General features: G+C 40.2%; 1 protein-coding gene across 1 annotated transcript in view; it reads left to right on the forward strand.

The window, feature by feature from the left end:
* Positions 1–21,810, forward strand: part of LARP4B (La ribonucleoprotein 4B) — a 110,585-nt gene that overhangs the window by 47,194 nt on the left and 41,581 nt on the right. The window contains exons 2-4 of the mRNA XM_074946252.1: positions 1,178–1,312; positions 21,232–21,379; positions 21,632–21,793. Of these exons, the coding sequence (XP_074802353.1) occupies positions 1,232–1,312; positions 21,232–21,379; positions 21,632–21,793 (391 nt within the window). The 5' untranslated portion in view covers positions 1,178–1,231. The remainder of the gene's footprint in view (positions 1–1,177; positions 1,313–21,231; positions 21,380–21,631; positions 21,794–21,810) is intronic.

Consider the following 21,810-nt stretch of genomic DNA (forward strand, 5'->3'; position numbering starts at 1 on the left):
ATGTGAAAGAATTCTCTGAAGTATCTGGGAGCCCTCCCCAGCTAGTGTCCCATCTCTGGCCGTTGAGAATAGTTGCTACTAGCAGTCGCAGATCAGCTACATGTCATTGTAGGCAGTCTCATCCCATCCCCTCCATAAACTTACCAAGCTCTGTTTTGAAGCCAATTAGATTTTTTGCCCCCACTGCTCCCCTTGGAAGGCTGGTCCAGAACTTCACTTCTCTGATGGTTGAAACCTTTGTCTAATTTCAAGCCTAAACTTGTTGATGGCCAGTTTATGTCCATTGTTCTTGTGCCAACATTGGTGCTTCACTTAACTCCTTTCCCTCCCTGGTATTTATCTCCCTGGTGTATTTATAGAGAGCAATCATATCTCCTCTCAGCCTTCTTGGTTAGGCTACACTAGCCAAGCTCTTTGAGCCTTCTCTCCAGAAGGAAGGTTTTCCATTCTTCTGATCATCCTAAGTAGCCCTTCTCTCCACCTGTTCCAGTTTGAGTTCATCTTTCTTACACACTGGAGACCAGAATTGTACATAGTATTTCAGATGGGGTTCTGCCCCTCCCACAAAAATATTCTCATTTACATTCCGGTCCTTTTTTAAAAATGAAGGATGTGATATATACAATGACTTTCTCATTATTATTTTTTTTTATGAAACACTGGTTTACTAAGACAGAGGTATTGAATAATAGCTGTAAAATTTGAAGCCATCCCTGTCCTGCAGATTTTCACCCCTCATCAGCTTTCTACCCATCCGGCTGGATAAAGGAACTTTCAAGCATGATGGAATAAGGTGACTTAGGTCCTGCTAACATAGAAAAGCAATTGTGATGTGACCTCTTTTTTTAAAAAATTGCTAAGATGAAATGTTAAACAGTTGGGAACCTGAAAATCCATTTGTACTGGAACTTGGAATCTTTTTAATCAAATGGAAAAAATAAATTAGCTGCAGCAGTGGCAAAAAGAGGTGGTGCATTGTTGGAAACCAACCTGAATGTGTCTCGAGGTGGATCAATGTAAATTGTGCTTACAGCTGTTTTCTACTGGAAAATCTACAGTAGAAACAGTTGTAGCTGTTCTTCTTGCCATTGTTCTACAAAATGAAGTTGCTTATGAATTCTTGAACTGTTTTAACAGTCACTTTTATAGAATCTGTATCTTTTTGTTTTCTCTGCAGCTTACCAAGGTGACCAGTAAAGTTCTCTCTGAGGAGCCAAAAAGCAGACAGCTCATGACTTCTGATCAGGACACTAAAGTTGTGGCTGAACCGCAGGTGCAGCAAGTACAAGAAGTTAAAGACGGTTCTCATCTAGTAAGTATTATAGTAAAAAAAAATAATTTCACTTAGTTACCTAGGGTAGTCTTTGTTTTGTATATTAAACAAATATGCACTTTTGTTTGGCAGTCTTTAATACAAATTGTAGCCCAAAACGTTCTAATACAGGATGTGGGCAGTACATGGCACCACCACCAAAAATCCTGAGAAATAGCTGTCTAGGTGGCTGTGTTTCCACAACTCCTGGAAATTCACCTTCATGCTACAAAGTTGTTGCTCAGTCTTGGAGTAGTATGCTTCTTTAGTTAACATGTTATGCACTTACTAGTATGCTAAAGCCAGTTGGAGAGGAGGATGTTTTTTAAAAAAAAAAAAAAAAAATTAAGTTGCCAACCCTGAAGTCAGTCAAAATAAAGTGCTAGAATCTACACATGAGGAGAAATTTTACCAGAATAAATCCTGGCATGGATATTTTTAGCTTGAAAGTGTGTTAACTTGTGTAAAATGGTATTTTGCATAGTCAAAGCACTCTGGCAGACTGCACAAAATACATGTTGCAGTGCAGGATCTAATAAATTGCATTATGGGGTTCGTGTGGCTTTTGGCAAAATGCATGGTAAATGCAACTTGTGTACAGATTTATAGTGATAGTAGCAAATGTTCCAAAAAACTTAGACATTGGGTTTGAAATTTTTTTATTAACCAAATGCAAAATTTGACTTCTTGCATAAATAGTACTTAAATGATTTGAGAGACTAAAATGTAATAGTGCTTTGCCTTTAAGGAAAATGTTGCCTTTGGGACTGGGTAGGGGGTAAGTGGGGTAGGGAGGGGGAGCTGCACTTGGGGCAGGGGCAGGAGCAGGAGCAGGGAGCTGTCAATACCTCTAGACTGAGCGGTCCCAGAGTGCTCCTCCAGGCTCCACCAGCAGCTGCTACCCCCCACCCCTGGGGCTGGTAACAGAGCGGGGATGGGAAGCGCTCCCTTCCCACCCTCTGGTGGGGTTGGCCCAGGCCTGCCGCACCCTTCCCCATGCTTGGGGACCACTGCACTAGGGGCTTGAGGTGTACTTATATTCAGCACAATGTGTTATCTGATTAATCTTCTCTTAACACTTAAAACATGCTTTGCTAGAGCATATAACAAACAGGTCACTAGACCGCTTTAAACTAGTGCACTCTGCTTTTCTCACTTCCACTAATTAAACACATGTATTCTCCAGGTTGTCCTAAAACATGGGCATAAGTGGAGATTGGGGACTTTATTTCTTTTTAGTTGAGTCACTTTCTTGCCTCAATTCTGTTGTGCCTCAAACTCAAATGTAGATGTTTCTCTTCTCTTTAAAATCACAGACCGGAATATAGTGAGCCAAATTTAGAGTGACATTATTTCAGATGTGCAGAGTTTTTTTTTGTTCTATGCTAAAGTTGCCTCTCCTCAGAATATCTGACTCTAGGGAACAGTCAAAATACCAGTAACTTTCAGTGCTACATCTGGATCTAATAGGTACATCAGTTGTTGCTCTAAAGAAAAGAGTGTCCACTTATTTGCATTAGTCTCCCACTCTGAGAAGCCACTCACTATACTTCTTGTCTAATGCTAGTTCTTCTAAAATAGTTAAGTGTCCTTAATTAAAACACGTAATGCTAGATGCAAATTTAGAGCCAAATCTCAAATTTCTGCTCTTCCGTATCTGTTTAGAAATGGGATTAACCATCTTCGATAACTTTAGAGAAAACAGATTTCATTTAATGTCTAAACTCTGGTAAAGGAGCTTCTGAAGGCAAACAGTTAACATGAGTTTGGAAGACTTGAAATGCTGTCCATAGCATGAGACCTGAAGATTAAGCGTATTCTGTAGTTTTCAGGAGTGGTAAGCTTTTCTTCCTATGAAGTGTCATTATTTTTCAAGTTTTTCATGAACTATACCAGTATCGTGGTTCTTAGGGTACTGCTCGTGTAGAGCACCTTTGTCAGTGACATAGTATATTGAACTGTGCTTCTGAAGGGGTTTCTTTAAAAGCCATATATTCCCTCTCATACAAAATGTCTGAATATTTTATTAGTAATTATTGGTGCTTCCTGTACAGAATCTGGGAATGTGTCTGTAGATTCATGAGCAAAGCTTGTTACTTGAGTAGAATTCAAGAAACATATAAAGAAGTAGGTCATCTAATTTGTACAACTTTTTTTATGTAGATGCTTCAAAGAATAATTCCAGCCGAGGTCCTGGCTAAAACATTAACAAGAAAGCACTTTAGGTTTTTTATGAAAATCATTTTTTTTTCCAATTTATTTGAATTGAATTACTTTTTAAAGGTTATAAGGCTATATTTCTGTAAACTAGTGGAGAAAGGTGTAGATTACTTCTCTGGACCTCTGTGCACTGGGGGTATTCATCACAACGTGTTGCTGCTTGTGGAGGCCCTACCATAAACCCTGAGAGCACAAGAGCCCGGCTCCCAGGAGCTTATTGGGGATGCGCTGAAACGTATTCTCTAGCCATCCTGGCTGTGCCCCTCAAATGAAGGTTAGGCGTCTGCTTTCTGCCAGTTCATTCTCCCTTCACAGAATGTCTGTTGGGAGGCTTTTGGAATAGCTGTAGACCTTGGAAAACGTAACTCCTTAGGTTCTGGTCTGGAGCCTGGAATGAACCAATGAACCCACAGAAGCGTGTTTTTTGTTTTTTTGGTTTTTTTTTAATTTCTATAAAGGATTAGCGTCTCAATAAAATGTAGTGACAGTCTTCCTCTGCAAACATAGATCAAAACTTACAACACACATTTAACTGCTCCATAGTTTGAGCAGCTAGTGGTCTGCCTCGTAGTAAGCAAATTAAGACACAATTTATTTTTTTTTTTGGTAGGACCCCTTTGCCCCTACTGTCCCAATGCACCTACCTAAAAATCTGGCTCTGTGTAGACAAAGTGAACATGTTCACTGGGAATTTCCAAAATTTACTTTAGTCTGGTAATGGCTAAGGGTATGTCTACATGAGGGGTTTAATCCAACTTTTTAGATACACATCTGGTAACTCACAGTATACAAGTGCCACCAATAGCAAGCACCTGATATGCTTGTTCTGTTCAAATTTCAACATGGTCTGAATACGCAGCAGTAGTTTGCTGCAAACTGGTGGAGTACCATTCTCGGGGGGGGGGGGGGGGGGGAATATCCCAAAGTCCTTTGCTGTGTGGCTGAACAGTGTATATTATGGGATGGTTTTCACTAAATTGTGGGGTGCGAAGTGGAAGTTAGGCGGATTCAGATTTTAAACCCCCATGTTCTGGTGTTTCATGTCATGCTTCCTTTTTGGATGAGCATTTTTGCCGTTTTTGAATTGCTTCCTGCCAGCGTGGACCCTGAAATGCACTATGCTGCTATGGTGGCAAGTGAGAGTATGCAGGGACTGACTGGGCTGTATTACAGTGCACAGAGCCACACGTTCGGCTTTGGACTTCACCCACCTTACCACCAAGCAGAAGGAAGGAACATGTTAAGTGTCTGAGTAGTTGCCGGAAGGTGATCGTGTGCATTTGACTATTTTGAAAGACAGATGCTGCTGCTTATGGAATCATTTTGGATGCAGCAGAAAGAGTCCCAATTATCATAGCTGTGTTCTGCACAATATTTGAGACCAAGGGGGGAAAGCCTTATCAATGCGTGGAGCTGAGGTGCAGAGACTTGCTTGGCAGTTCGAGCAGCCAGCAGGGCATCCTGTAGAGAATAGTAGCACGCAGGAGAATACTTTTAGGGATACCTATTGCTCATATTTTGAATCTCCTGGTTGGATATGTGTCTGTGTATCCAGCTGCTACTCTGTGGTGGGGCAAACTGGGATAGATTTTGATCAGTTCAGTACATTTAAGGCTGGTGGAGGTGGGATATTGGCTATATACTTCTGTAAAACGTTGAATTATTTTAGCTTTATTTAAAGAATTTTGTGTTCCATTAGTGATGAGTGAGAATGGACCAACATGGATTTTAAACCATTTTTATTATGGAACAGTAACAAAGCCAAAAACTTTGCAAATAAAAAAGGTATTTATTATTTAAATACATTTTCCAAAACATTCTGACCAACAAAAAGCAAACCTTTTAAATAAAACAATGTGAACCAAACTAAAAATGCAACAATGTAAACAGAGCAAAAATAACAAGTTTGCAGGGGGAAGAGGCTTAAAGTTAGTGTGTGTAGGTCTTACCACTTGTACACAGTTGTTCTGGTGCCAAGGTTCAAAAGTTCTGGACTTCTGGAACCAGTGTTCCTGATGAGCGGATGTTGGACCTGAGAGGGGAGTGGCCTCTCCAACAAGTGCTGCGTGGATATGGCATAGATGAGTTGCTGCTGGTGTCCATAACCGGTATTGCGGCCTAGCAGGATCATGTTTTGTAGGAGAGCATTCTGGTTCAGGATTGCATTCATGAGTTGCTTCTGTGTATTCCTGTCTTTTTTGTCAATGCTTTCCTTAGCCACTGTGATACTTTCCTTGATCACTGCCACAGTCTCCTGGGAGAGCTGGATTTCTTTCTTCCTCTGAGTCCTCATGTACAGCCTCCACCTATCAGCCAGTGTGGCCTTCGTTTAGGGCTCTGCCATGAATTCGATGAACATTTTGTCCCGAATCTTCCTTTTTTTGCTCCTTCTGGTTGGCCAGCCCCTCGACAGTAGCTAGAGGCCCTGTCCTTGATGGTTTGGCTGTTGCAGGTGCTGTGGTTGTGGGAGTATTGGAAGTGGGGAGGGGACACCCAGTTGCTTATTGTTCATAATTCAGACTGGCCATGGTAGCATTTTCATTTATTATGCCTATATGACTTTACTTCCTTAAGACACTTGCCATTTTGGGGAACCTCAGAGATGGTAAGTGGCCTGCATGTGAGCAGGTGCTGCGTGCACTAGGATTTCTGTATGCTATATGTTTGCTGCTGTGCTTTAGTAGGTTGTGGGGGTAGGGTGTGGTGGGATGGGATGAGTTGAGTTGGAATTATGTTCCCATTTTGGTTTTGCAGTTTTGTTTTAGGCCCTCTGGTGTTGGAGGGATTGGAGATACATTCAAGGCTGAGCAGAGAGTAATCCCCTGTGGATCCCCATTAGGCTGTCCACACTCTTGATGATGCACTGAGGCAGATGACTAGGAAGCAGAGAACAGTATTGCTTAAAAAAGGAAAGGGCAGACCAGTGAGGTATTCTGTGAAGTTATTCACCAGAGTGGGCCACCTCAGAAGTACTGCAGGAGAGGAAAGGACTTGCAAGCTATACTGGGAGGGGAGGGAAGCATGGGTGTACTATACTAGGGACAGATGGGTGTGCAGCTATTCCCTGTGGTGTGCAAACTAAAATTGAACAATTCCTCAGTCTTAAATTCTGTTATCTCCCCTGCAAACATGGAGAGAGTGCAGATGGGGTCCTGCTGTGATTTAGTGGACTATGTATGTTACAGGGCATTGAAACCTCATCAGGGAACAGTACTGTTTGTACCTTTTTCTGGACATGCAGTGTCCATTTATACCTTATGTAAACTCGGAACACTAACCAAATTTATTTTCCTGTAACCACCGTCTCAAACAGTTGCATTTTGCAATAATAAATTGTTTTCATTAATCAGATGCGCTGGGGGGTGGGGTAGAGGCCGTGGCTGCACCATGCAGCCAGCCGCTATTTTGGGCTGGTGAATGGGTGGCGTTTTCTAGGTAGGACAGATGAGGGAAGGAGAAATGAAGATGTACAAGTGACCTCTGTGGCACGGTCCTGAAGACTGTTGATAGCTGTGGCTTGCATGAGGACTGTCACCTGGGCGGAGCAGCCGCCAATTTGGGTACACGTATGGGGAGGCCAACAGGTCAGCATGGACAGAGGGAGGCAGGGGCTAGCTTCTGGCTCACATCTGTCTAAAATGGCTGTGGCTGTGGGGCACTCAGAATAGAAGGCAGAAGGCGTTGTATAGCATGACAATAAATTGTAAAGATAGGTACTTGTTGAAATTCCCTCCAGGGAATCGGACTCCTTGTTTGCAACCTGGCTTTCTAACTAGGACTGAGCCTCTGCTGATGCAGAGCAGGAATCAGTATATGTTGCAGCAGGGCATGACTTCAGCTGGCTTTCCAGCTGGCTAGCATTAGGTTTGGGGTCCCAAAAAGATCCTGACTCTCTCAGGAATCAGCACTTCTCCAGCATCCTCCAATGGGTCTTGCTGGTCATCTCTGGTGGTGGGGAGAGCAGGTTCCACATGGTGTCTTGGATGAGTTGTGCTATAATTGTGTAGGATCCTGTCCAGTTCGTCATAAAATGGGCAGGTCACATGTCCTCTACCAGATTGTCATTGTCCCTCATTTCAGTGTACATTCTCTTTCTTTTTCCTGCATTGGTCGTTGTCCCAGTCTTGAGTCCAAAAGGTCTTTATTCTAGTGGCCAGCCACAAGAGTGTCCTGCACCAATACTTTTCTCCAGATGGCGATGGAAATCCAGGGTCTCAATATGACTCCAAGAATAATGATACAGTGGGATCCAGGAGAAAATGAGAATATTTTGTCTCTGCTCCAACTGTAGAGGGGGAAGGGATTGTCCTGGGAACTTGACGCCAGAGCAGGAGGATGACACACAAGTGAACAGATAATTCAGTAATGGGCAACCTGCAGAGCACTGTGGGAGGCAGATGCATGCACGTGAACAATAGACTGCACTAATTAATTTGTAGGAATTCTAATCCACTTGGCAAGAGGATTCCAGAGTTTGTCAAATGAGGAGTTTGTGTGCAGTGATGGAATGAATCATGTATACAGCCATTTTCAAACAGGATTAACTTGGTTTGATCCACTTTAAAACTCCTATGTAAACAAGCGCTAAGTGAGGCAGAGGGATTTCTTCAATCTTGTATCTAGGAAACCTCAGTGAATGGACACCATACAACATTTAATGACCAATCAAACTACTTACTGTGTTAGGCTCTTTGAAATAGCTTGGAAACGGTGGAAACCCCATTGTTGGATACTATTAAAATTAGACAAAGCACCTGCAAACTGGCTGTAAGAAACAATCCGACTTTGGCAGAAAACTGAACAAAACTGAACTTTTGCCATCTTTAATGTCAGCAGCTTGGAGAAACTCCCATACCAAAAATAATTTGTTTTTAAAACCTCAGTATACTTTTTAATGAGGGTAATAAAATGGCAGTGGTGGAGTCAAGTAATTCTTAGTTGTAGTAGATCTGGGATCCTTATTGTCCAGCCCTGAAGTTTTCTTTAAGTTCCTCTCATACTAAATTACTATCAGTTCTCAATATGTCATTTTTTTGGTTTTGTAGTATTTCTGTCTGTCATAGTAAGTGGGCCATATTATCCCCATTTTACAGATGAGGAACTGAGGCACAGTAAGAGTAGGTGACATGCCCAAGGTCATAAGCTGAGACAACTGTGAATTGAATTCTCATCTCCTAAGTCATAATTTCATTCTTCAACCGCAAAAGAGGCTGCCTTTGATAGTGGGGTTTTTTCCCCCAGGTGTTCTAATAGCAGCCCTATGTCAATACATTTTACCATTCCTAATTTGATTATTCTGTTGCTCACTGTAGAGAAGATCCTTAACTTGGCCACAGTTGGTCTGGTTCATCTACTGCTCACATAATCAGAGTGGTAGCCGTGTTAGTCTGTATCAGCAAAAACAATGAGGAGTACTTGTGGCACCTTACACACTAGCAAAGTTATTTGGGCATAAGCTTTCGTGGGCTAAAACCCACTTCATCAGATGCATGGAGTGGAAAATACAGTAGGAAGAGATATATACATTGTACATGAAAAGATGGGAGTTGCCTTACCAATTCTAATGAGAATTGAATTGTCTCTTCAGTGTAGATGAGCATTTTGAGTGAGGATTTCTTAGCAGGGAAAAAAAATCTCTGTAAAATCTGAAATTTTATTAAGTAGAAAATTAAAGAAACAAAGTACAATACATTCTCTTTAGCAACTTAAGACTAAACATGGGAAAGAACTAAACTAGCAACTTGTCAATAAAGTTTATTTTTCATATTTTTTTTCTCCATCCTGCCTTAGAGTCACCAGAACATACATAAAGAAAATGGTATGGTAAAGCCATAGTAAGTGTTGTCTTGGCCACAGAATTTCCCATTTTGTTTTCCTGTTAATGTAAATAGTAGAATTGCTTGCCTGTGAGAGCACCAAATGAAAACTTTCAGATCCAGTAGGCATGCTCTAGTTTTAATGGCACTTGGTTACTCTGTTGTAGCAAGCTTTCTCTTCACATTTTGTTAACGTGTCTGTGACGTGTCATTCCATATTCTTTATGAAAATATGCTTATGATATGAATGACATCACTGAGATATGCAAGATGGCTCATGTGAGAGATCCTTGGAAAGGTTATGACTTACTGAATGTGATTATCCTATTTTTATGCCTGTATCCTTTCTGTATCTGAAATTGGGAATATTGACTATGTATCTATGATCTGTACTACTTTGGGTGACACCCACGGCTAACATTTCAGGTACAACAATGGAAAAGCCAGACAGGACGGGTGGCCCATCCGTGAAGACAATGAGCTGTGAAAAGCTTGGCCTTCCTGTGGACTCTCTATACTGCCACTGACTCGTGGACACTGTGATGGTACAGAGTCAGGTGGTCTTGTCATCTGATACTAAACATTACCTGGGACTTCATGTAACTTTGCACTGTAAGGGAAGGGGGTGGGTGGGTGTCAAGTTTGGGAAACACAGGATTCCCACCTTATGTAAATCCTATTTAAGGGTGTGGAGGAAGGCAAACAGGACTCCTCCTCTCCCTGGCCTGTCTGCCCAAGAGGAGAAAGTGCAAAAGGGAAGGCAAGGGGGGAGTCCAGACTGAGATGGGGGTCCAGTCTGTAAAGGAATATTACTGGAACTCTGAACCACACAAACTTTGCAAACTGCCTGCAACAATATCTAGGGTGAGAAATACTATTTGTAACCAATGTCTTTAGTGAAACTAGCTTAGTTTGCATGTTTTGATTTCATTTGCTTAGTAATCTGCTTTATTCTGCTTGTTCCCCCTTTACCACTTAAAATCTGCCTTTTATAGTTAATAAAATTTGTTTTGTTTATTATTAAACCCAATTTCTGTAAATTTCTAACTCGGGGGGCGGTGTAAGAAATGTCTCTCCACATTGAGGGCGGGGGCAAATTTCATAATATATGTTTGGGTCTGCACTCCAAGGGAGGTGGACATCTGAGTGCTGGGGCAAGTCCCTTAAGATCAGTCTTCCCAGAGCTGATCTGCAGCTTGGTGTGGCCCTGCCTGTGTGTCAGAGAAGGTTTTTAAGAGCCTGGCTCAGCAAGACAGGCTAAAGGGGGCCCATGCTGGCAGAACAGGTAGACTCAGTGGTATCTCAGCACATCAGGTGGCTTCCCAATGGGTCCAACCTGTCAGTGTCTGTTTAGTAAAAGACTTAAACTATTTTGTATGGGTCTTAGGTATATCTGATACCCATCTTTATGAACTGTTACAAAACGAAACAGTGGTTGGGTTTAGCATGTGGGTGCTGGATGGTGTTTGCCTGTGACGTACAGGAGGTCAGACTAGATGATCTGGTGGTCTCTTCTGGTCTTAAACTCTGACTCTATTAACTGCTCTGACATGCTGATCTTACAAATTTTTGGATCATTCACACATGTCATATATTCAATGAAATGTATTCTAAATGGGGAGGAGAGACCACCAGTTCTCTTTTCCAGGAAATGTAGTGGAAAAATGACTCATAATTAAATCTGAGTCAAGTTAGACACAAGCATGTTGAACTCTGTCCCAGGAGAGAATTTGGGGGGGGGGCAGCAGACTTACTATGCTTAAGAACAAGTTCGGCTATAGGGACTTGTGACATTGTTCACAGATTTGGTAACTTGGGCGAAAATAGTGTCTTTGTTTCTGTGGCGTCTCAAGGCAAATTTCTTAGAGATTATGCATTCTTTCTAATGGTGAGAGGCTTAGTGTTGAACAGAGTTTCTTCTGAAAATTGACCAATTTAACTCTTTAGCATGTGCCTGTCTGAAGTTAGAGAGTTGGCTGTCCGTGTGACTTGATGTATTTTAGTCTTTGGTCTCATTTGAGGTATTTCCCAATTTTCCAAATTCAGTTTCTTCTGTTCTGTGGGCAGAACAAATTTTAAGACTAATACAGTGGCATACAAAAAATCAGTTGCAAAATTTTCTCTGTAGCAACTATCTTCAAACAAATACACACTGTGTACAAAATAGGGATAGGGAGACATCAGATATGAAATCACTTAAAACAAAATATCACGCACTTTGCAGAAAGAGAAGGAAACTTGGGACTTTGGACAGCTGATGAACATTGATTTTGGCCTATAAGTCCTTGCTGCAACCACCTTGCAGTGCTGCTCCCCGAGGTAAAAAGAAATCAAACTGGACAAAGATGTGATGTTGCTCGATCCAGACTGGCATCTTCAGAGTTGGTGTTTATTCCAACTGTATCTCTGTAGGGAAAGATTCTTTCCCAGGGATTGCAAATTGATGCCTATCCAATTTCTGTGCTTACACACTAGTTAATGCAAGGACCAGCTCACTTGATACTTAGCTCACGAAAGCTTATGCTCAAATAAATTTGTTAGTCTCTAAGGTGCCACAAGTCCTCTTTTTCTGTTTGCGAATACAGACTAACCCGGCTGCTACTCTCAAACATGTCATTATTCTTCTAGGAATACTTTCTCCTACAATGGCTCACCTGCAAATTCTTGAAATATTTTTTTAAAAGACAATCTGCATGCTCAATTCTTATAGTAAGATTTCTCTCCCCCAGTACTAACATAAGCTCCTGATGAACTTTGGAATAATTAAGACTTGTTATGATATCCTTTTGTACCTTTCCTACCTTGTCTCTTCTATAGGATGTCTTCAGATAGTGTGGTTAAATCTTACCAGTTCCATAACAGTAAAGGAGCAGGGGTATGTTCTCATGTTTCCTACATTGGAAACCTGCGTATTGCAGTTTTTCCTTGTAAATTTGTTACTAATAAATAGCATATTACAAAGGGATCGAAATGTTTGGGTTTTGGAGATAGGACTGTTTTTGCTTTCTTGTATTGTCTTTTTCTTGAAAGCAGTCCGTGTCTCCAGGTGTTTGTAGGTCTTTACATTTTTTTGGCAGTGGCCAGCATCTCACTGGTGAGCCATCTTCTCTTTAGAGCTCTGAAGATTAGAGCTGTCATGTTAGTTGCAGTCTGGGAGTGCAGGCTCAGTAGTGGGAATCTGGTAGAAAACATTTTACCAAAGTAAAAGGATTATAGGTAATTCTCCACACTGACAGTCTTTCCAAAAGTTTACTCCTTGTTTGGCACGCATTAAATTCAATGGAAAATAGAGGAGAAATTAATAGCAAGGTATTTGCACAAAGATCTAGTGCAACACCTGGAAGACTGTTGTACAACTTTGTACCCCATAGTACACCAAGTAGACTGGAAAAACTTACAATCTTCTCTACCTTTGCCACAAAGATAGTGAAATATCTCAGGCAATAGTAAGGTGGGGAAATTATAAAGAAGAATTAAAAAAAAAAAAAAGTAGTAATCTGAACTGTATAAAATTGGGAATAGACAAGGTAGAGATAGCTGAGCATTCTGAGAAAAATGTGATTGTGGGTTTGTTTAAACTGAAGCATTGTGTGTTTAATACAATTTTGGAAACTTCTTTCAGAACTTGAAAACTGTTTGCCCGACCAAGCAAACAAGTAAGAATGTTTCCGAGACGAGTGTCAACTTAAGCAGCATGTAGTCTTTAAATAATCTTTTCTTTTTTTTTTTAAGCACTCAGGTTCCAGTTTCTATGGTTGCACAGAGAATCTTCTAAACCTGAACTAAGTGTGAAACAATACAGGGTCATCTTCCTGAGTCTGCAGGCAGTCTGTGCTGCTGTTCAGAACTTGTTAGGCAGCAGCAGAGTAAAAGTTAATTGCAGCAATTTAACTGACAAGACTTGACTTACAATCTCCTAGGTGGCCATGAAACTTCTGAGTAGGTCGGTTTCATGCTGATGCGTCTTGGGAAAGCTGTGAGCAACAGCAGAATAAGACTGTCTGTTTTCCAAGTAAAACTGAAAAGATGCTGGGAGATGGGTAACTTGGTTAGACTCTCACTACCACTTATGGGGAATCTTGGAATTTATGAAGTGGGCGACAGGAATAGACGCTGTTCCTTCCAGTATCGGAGGAATTTTTGTGGTAACAGTGGAGGCACATTTCACATTAGTCTTGCATACTAGCCACAGGCTATAAAAGACTGGCGTTCCCCAGGCTGTGCCAAGAGTATTTTGGTTGTAAGCCAAACCCAGATGATGGGAGGTTGGTTCTGTTTATCATCCCTGGAAAATGGGACCTGGAACACTTAGTCCTGGTAAATGTGTCAAGCCTTGTGGAAAGGATGAATGGGAGAGTGGGCGGATGGAAGAACACCTAGCTATGGATGGGAAGTAGGGGAATTACTGTTGGGGTAAAATAGAAAAGAGAAGTAGAATAGGTGAGCAAGTGAGGTGGGTTTTTTTGTTTGTTTGTGGTTTTTTTTTGTTTTTGTCGGCAAAAATGGCATAGACAAATGGAGGAGGAGGTAGAACTACCATGTAAGTAAAGAGGTGGAGAGAGAAGAGGAAATACATACTGAAAACAGTGCAGTAAAGATATTCTCTTGTAGGAAAGAAGAATAAAGTGAAGCCCAAGAAGGGAAAGCAAGAGACCATTTAAAATAAGTAAACCTACTCCTTTAAATTACAGGGGTGCGGTGACCTAGGCATTTTTGCTTTATGATGAGGACAAATAAGCTTGGTCAGAATTTGAAAGCCCTGAAAAAAGGAAGTAAAAATTATGTAGATAAAACTACAACAGATATTTAGATATGTTGCAGGGCTTTCTGTTTCAGAAAGTTAATGCATTTAATAGAGCACTTAGTGAACTAAAATAACAATGAAGTACCTAAGCATGCTGTGTATTGGTTCATTAAAGCTGTTTCCCTTTAAACCTGCAAGCACGTCAGATGTACTGGAGCTGTAGAAGGGGGAATAACAAGTTGCCTGAATAGTTTTGCTATATTTACAGCTACTTTTGGACAAGCGATTGTTTTGTATTGATATATTAATTTTAAAAAAAATTGTTTGGAGGAGAGGGATTTGGATAGCTTATGACTCTTGACTACAAGAGTTGTGACCTAAATTCACTTTTTCTAAACAGTAGTATCTTAGTCTATATTCACTTTTATAGAACCACTGTTGGAGTATAGTCATGTGCACAACAGCTTCAGTAATACTTTTTCCTGCGTTCTTTAAATCTGAATCAAACTTGCGTGTAGCTCTGCTTTAGCTATTGATGGTCATATCTGCAACTTCAAGGAAACTAGGTTTAGGGCATGCTTGCACTTTGGTAAAGTCATAGTTAAAGTAAAAAGAAAAGGAGTACTTGTGGCACCTTAGAGACTAACCAATTTATTTGAGCATAAGCTTTCGTGAGCTACAGCTCACTTCAAAGTGAGCTCTGTAGCTCACGAAAGCTTATGCTCAAATTGGTTAGTCTCTGAGGTGCCACAAGTACTCCTCTTCTTTTTGCGGATACAGACTAACACGGTTGCTACTCTAAAACCTGTCATAGTTAAAGTAGTTTGGTTTAAGACAACTTTTCTCAGGAAATGTAGCGATTAAATGCTCACAGATCTTAAAATATTAGCGAAGTCTGCTATGTTTTAGTTCGGAAAACTTTGACTTAGCTACTACAGGACATATAATGAAACATTAAAACATTGCTCTGTAATTGGGATTTGGACTTTGAGTGGCAATGGCATATGAGCTCCCTGCACGGTTTTAAATGTACTATTTTTGGCATCTGGGTGTTGGCTTGTCTTTTCAGAAGCAGGAGAAAGTTAGTTAGATGTGCAAGAAGGCGATTTGCAATGTGAGCTCTCCGGTAGTACAACTGCTTAAACATGGGTTGCTGCTTCAGTAAAGAACTAACTACCAGCAAAAATAATGAAAAAACTGGCCTGTTACAAAAATCTGTGGAAGAGGAGGCACCAGAAAACAGGATAAGTAAAACTTTACCTTCAATTTTAGAAACTGTGGCAAGTAAGGAGCTGCACGCAGTAGAAAAGACAGCTAATGGGACAGCTGCTTTAGTCAGCATTGAGTGCATTCATACCGATAATTGCATGGAGTCAAATCCTAAACGTGGGTTCTGGGGTAGAAAAACAAAGTATCCTTCATACAAAAGTGTGGAGAACGCTGACCATGAGCAAGTCACTAAAAGGAAGTATAACAGACCTTTTAACTTTTTTCTTTCATTTAGTCATATCCTAAAGGTCTTTAACAGATATGAACATTTGGAAAAGAGTAAAGAAAAGGAAGACTGGGATGGCAGTGAAAGAATAATTGAAAATACCAATAGGAATACTCAGTGTACAAATAATACAGAAGTCTCTCAATGTAATAGTCCTAACGGAAACAAATATATTATAGCCAGAGAGCCATGTTGCTCATTGGACTGTATTTCTCCTTCATGGGAACCAGTGGCTCTAGGTCAAAGCTCACAGGAAGAAACTTTGTTAAATATGAGTTATCTGGAATATTACCCAGTTAAATGTGAATATTCACGAACACAGAATGAAACAGTGGAGAATGTTCAAGACAACAGTCGTGACAGCTATAGAAAGTTTTCAGATACATTATACAGACAAACAGCAGTTCCAGCTTTTACCTATATTGATATAGACCATAGACAATGTAGAAGAGATAAGGAGTTTTATAGTATTTGTATTGTAGATGCTGAAGATCTGAAAGTGGATGAAGAGATGCCAGCTACCGAGCATGGAGCGATGGCAGCAGACGTAGATAATTCAGCTGTCACAGTTGAAGGAATGTGCAATGTGGTATGCCCTCGAGACACTAGGAAAGAATTTCCAATCCTGCGGTCAGCACAAGTAGAAGCAGAGTTGAATACACAAAAAGAACTGTCTGTAGGTGAAGAGGAGCATAGGTCAAACCTGCAAAAAAATGAAACAAAGGAGTATTATCATATGGACGTCCAGTCATCTTATACAGGCTTACTGGATAGCAGCTGTCAGACATATAGGCTAAATATGGACTCTATAGCAACAGATGGTTTAAGAGCACTAGTATATGATGAAGAGTTTCGTGAAAATAGAATTCAAGGATTGGATACACTAGATAGTAGTGTCAGTTTGAATAAATCAATTAATAAAAACAATAAGTCTGTAAAATTTGTGAATGTTCTTAGAGAAGAACAATATTGTCCTTATTCAAAAGGTGTGAAACATGTTGACAGCTCCACTTCTGACATCTTATTGGCTTTAAATCCTAAAGAATATAATTTAGGAAAGACTGAGAGAAATTGTAACACTGAGACCACACCATTTCATTTAAGTGAACGTTTACTGAAAACTGAAAAGGAAGCAAATACTAAACAAAAATTAGATACTACAAGTAACTTACATTTTCACTTAAAATTTCAGAAAACAGACAGTGATTCCTTTTCAGTGACTCAAGATCTGGAAAACCTTAGCCAAGAGGATTCCCTATCAAAGCCAGAAAGTAAACTAAATTCTAATGAGAAAACAAACACATTTCAGACAATGTACTGTGAATTTAGAAAAGAGGCCCCTTTTACTTCTTGTGAATGTGACAGCAAATTGGAACAGCTCCTGGAAGATAAAGAGAAATACACAGATGAAATTTTGTGTAGCTTGGAAAATGTTTTAGTTGCAAACGTGATTAAAGTGCCCTCAACATTAAAGAGTGTTTTAGATTTTCAAACTGATATGAAAGGCAGCACTGAAACAAAAATACTGTCAAATGTTTTAAGTCCTAATACCATGGAAGATGACAATCATGTGAGCATTATTGGGCAAACTCCCTCATATCAAGCAGATAACATTCCTGTGGAAACTGGTTGTCTGAGGAGGACTTCATTAAGGGTAAGAAATCGTACTTTAGCATCTTGCGAACCACATAACATAAGTACACATGAAATAATCCAAAAGGAAAACAGTCTAGAATGTCAGCTTTCACCAGCACTGCCAGAAAATAAAGGTAAATTATATGACTATTCCAGTTCATTTAACAAAAACAGTATTTCCTCTGTATCTTTGCTGGCATATTCAAATGTGGATAAAATGGACTTGAATTATAAACAAGATGAACTATGGGATAAATGTTCATTTCATGCAGTGGAAAATGAATTGAGTGCTGGAACTGACCCTGCCAGATTAACAAGTGGTGGTGTAGAAATGGTGAAACAACCAAAACTAGAAATGGTTCAATGGGGGACCACTAATAATGAAACAGAAAGTAGTGAGCCAGATTCTGAAGTTACCATTTTTGATCATGACAGTAATACACTGAGTCTCAACGGAGACTTAATACATAATCAGAATGTTTTCTCAGTTATGCATGATAGACCTGTAACTTTGGAAGACTGTACAGATGATAGATTAAAAATGGGGAACGGTTTCAGAAATCATGAAAGAGCTAGTAATCCTATATTTGGATCTCCTAGCTGTCTGTCTCCATCAAGCCAAAGATCCTATTCAGATGTTCTTCAGAAACAAGTGGGAAAGTGTGATGTGACAGATAACTGTGACGATACAGAATTAGACCCAGTTTACATTAAAAGGTCTACTGAACCTTCGGCTGAAAAACTTCCAGAAACTTACGAAAAATGTGTTTCAGCTCTACAGGAACCAGAATTTCAAAGGGGTGAAGAAAACGTGTGTCACAATCTGTCAAAGGAAGAAAATGTTGATGTTTCTAATACATCAGCTGAATATGCAGAAGCACAAACAAGTGAGAATATAAAGTGGCTGGGAACAAAGAACACTGAATCTGAAAACAGCAGTTACATTCTAGATGCTAAGATGAAAAGTTTGAGAAAACTTTCCACCGCAAATCATGAACAGACTGAAACTTGTGATCTGAACACATCTGATAAATCTTTTTGTGGGGTTTATACTGACCCAGGGCAGGTAGATAGATATGCCGCTACTCCTTCATATGAATTACCTGATGTCCCAGTTGGTGCTAGAGAACTTTGGCAAGGCAATGAGAAGTGTGTTCTAGATCTGATGGAAGATACTTTGAATGAATCAGAAAATATCTGTAAGCTGGATACACAAAATTCCCAAGATGAAATGGGTTCACAGTTCTTAACTCTGCAGGCTGATAATGCTGATTTTACAAGTCAGATATTTTCTGACACCATCTTTAGTGGTGGTAATGAATATCTGATGGGCTATTCATGGAATACTGATACTTCTAACACAGTTATGACGAATGACCGACAACACGTAACTGAGGTTGGTTCTGGAAATTCTCAAGATTTGACAGTTTCTTCATTTGCTGTAGAAAGAGATCCTTATCAGTTGCTTGTAGCAAAAAATGGTGGTATTTGGGGATGGCAAGATGCAGAATTTGTAAGTATTTTTATAAGCATGATTTGATCACTTACAGTATATTAAACTTTAAAATGTGGCTCTTGAAATTGGGAGTTGGAGTAAATCTTAAGTCCAACTTACGATTTGATTAAACAGCGCAAGTTTCATATACTCTTTCAAAAAATGTATTGATCAGTTTTGCCTCAATAAAATGAAGTTACGTCATGCTGATGTAGTCCAAAAATGTTACTGACCATTGTCAAATCTAAATCAATGCTGTTTAGAAGTTTAATCCTTGCCAAAGTATGTGAATTTCCAGAATTGAAAATTTGCTGTGTAAATGAGATCGTGCTACAACTGTTCATCACAAGTGAGGAAAGCTATCTGAAGATTGTCAGTAGTCCCCTTCACTGTGGTATCTAAGAGCTATATTTATAATCACAAAATAAAATGACATTTTCTATTCTAATGTATTCTACATCACGTATATTAAAAACTGTTGAGAGCCTGCATCACTTAAAGGGAGTTTTAAATCTTAAATCAAACTTTTTCAGAGTAGTTCAGGTCAGCCCTGCAGGGTGTTCATTTATTTCAGTGGGAATGCCTCATGTCATGTCAAGATTAATTACATTTTTAGAACCAAGTAAACCTTGTGCCTGCACACTTGACACCAAGTACTCCTCCTCGTGAGGAAGGATGGTACAGTGGTTAGGGCACTAGGCTAGGACATGGGAAATTAGAGTTCAGTTTCCTGCTCTGCCACAGACTTGCTATATGAACTTGGGGAGGTCACTTAGACCCATACTTGAAAAGGTAGTTAGGCATTGCAGTGCTGAGTGGAGCAACACCTAAATACATGTAAAAATTCTGTGCTTTAGTCTCTGTCTCTGTTTCCCATCTGCAAAATGTGGTACTAGCACTTCCCTTCCATAGGTGTTGCGAATAAATACATGGAGAATTTGACAGAGGTACAATAGTGATGGGGATGCATGCATGCATACATACATCTTGCTAATTTACCCCACCCTCCCCACCTCAGTCTCTTGTAGCACAAATCATTCCCACCGTTCTGTCACTCACTTCAGCTCATCAGTTCTCTACGCCCCTCATTTAATCACTTTTCTCTTCCCACCCCAACGCTAAAATTCATCACTTTCGTCTCCTACCAAATCTGTTGCATTATAATGAGTTCCTTGGTGACAATGGCAGCAACACCATACCCAGCCTGGGTAGGCCTCAAGGCCTTCATGATGGCAAATGCTTCTCCCTTTCCTTGCTGCTCCACTTTTGCTGTTCCTGGGGCATGGGGGTTCTGCTTTGCCCCCTCTTTTATTTAGGGAGGAGGCTTGTGGAGCTCCTGAAATCTTTAGTTCCTTTCTGGAAAGGGATTAGGAGCTTGGGTATCTTCTGCACACCTTTTGAGGAGGTCATTGTAGAAATGAGGGAGGAGGAAGAGCTGCACGGCAGCTAAACAGGGATGCACTGGGTTAGGTCTTGGCCAACCGGGGGAGAGAAAAGAACAAACTTGACTTGCAGCTGCTTCTCCAGCTCTGCTTTGGTTCGCTGGCAAAGCAAGTGGAGTTCCACCGACAGGCCCAGTGTATCATTAGCAGCTTGCCCAGCAATTTCACCACCAGCACCTGATTCACATTTTTAAGGCCCTTTGCAGTCATAAGGGCTGGGAATTGCCTTCTTTTTAAAAATGGAAGTTGATGGCATTGGTCATAATCACTGGGGAAAGCTTCCTGGAAAAGCTGGGAAATAAATAAATAACACCGCATACCTGAATTCAGCAGCATTTAAAAGTGTATTACCTGCCATACACTCATCACCCTTTTAAACTAGTATTGACCTCCTGGTTGTAAAAATGGATGAATTGGTAGTGTAAATGGAACACAATGGTCTTCAGCACCATTGCCATTTTAGTGATTTCTATAATAGTGCTGGAAACAGTGTTGTCCTATCCTATTTATGCTACAAGTTGTTTCCAGTGCTGGTTAAGGGGGCGGGGGGCATATAGTGTCAGCAGCAACAATTCAGTTTGCATGTATAGGTGGTGCTAAAGGAACATGCTGAATTGTCTTTTTTTTTTTTTTTTGCTACCAACCTTTTGGCCGCCTTTTTGCCAAACGGTATTAGCCAAGTTTTTTGTCATACATACTTCATATGGTGCTATTTTTCTTCTCTGTTCTCTTTCACAGGAACAGGCAGGGAACAAATCTCCGCTTGAAGTAGAGATGTAACATAAACATTTGTTAGTAAGCAATGTAAAAGATGTATTAACAAACTTATAAGTGACAGATCCATGAAAGCTACAAACATTAGTCTTTGTAGCCTGCAGAAATGTTAAGTTCTATACAATGGTATCATCCTTGCACCAGTAGTTCTGTTACTGTTCCTCCTTTTTTCACCTCAATCAGTCATGTGGTGAAGGAACTTGGGATGCCCTCTAGCATTTTATGTCAGGTTTCTTTTATGTCACATATATAAATGTGACTCATCTACGAAGTACATAATCCAAAATTTCTTTTCTAGGAGTCAACCAAGGTTTCTGAGTTAAATCCTAATGCAAAAGTATGGGGGAATCATATGTTACATTTGGAAGCTAGTGGTGCCACTGATGGTAGCGTGAACAAAACCTGGGAAGAAATACCTGAACATCCTCCAGATTCCTGCAGAGAAGGTATGAATAATAGTTTAAAAAGCTTCCATTCTGGTTGAAGTAAACCCAGTCCAGAACTTCCAAGTAATGTCACAAATTTTCTAGTGTAAGACGTAAACACGAAAATGATTAAGGAAACAAGGGTAGTCTCAGATTTCTTCTAGAATACAATTCTTTTCTGAGGTTTATTTATATAATTCAGTTATTGCAAATGAAAGTTTAGACCTTAATGAAAAATCCACTTCAGACATTTTCTTGTAATTCTTGCTGCAGGACTGGATGCCAATGGTGATGGTGACAAAAAGCAGCAAAATGCAGTGTTAACAGAACTGCAGGAGCCATCGCTAACCGTTCCAGTGTCAGACCAAAGAGATATGAACCCTTTGGCTCTAGATAATTCAGAGTATGAATCAATACATGAAACCACCCAGACAGGTAAGAAAAGAAACTTT

The sequence above is a fragment of the Natator depressus genome, chromosome 2 (assembly GCF_965152275.1).
Source record: "Natator depressus isolate rNatDep1 chromosome 2, rNatDep2.hap1, whole genome shotgun sequence".
Classification (NCBI taxonomy): domain Eukaryota; kingdom Metazoa; phylum Chordata; order Testudines; family Cheloniidae; genus Natator; species Natator depressus.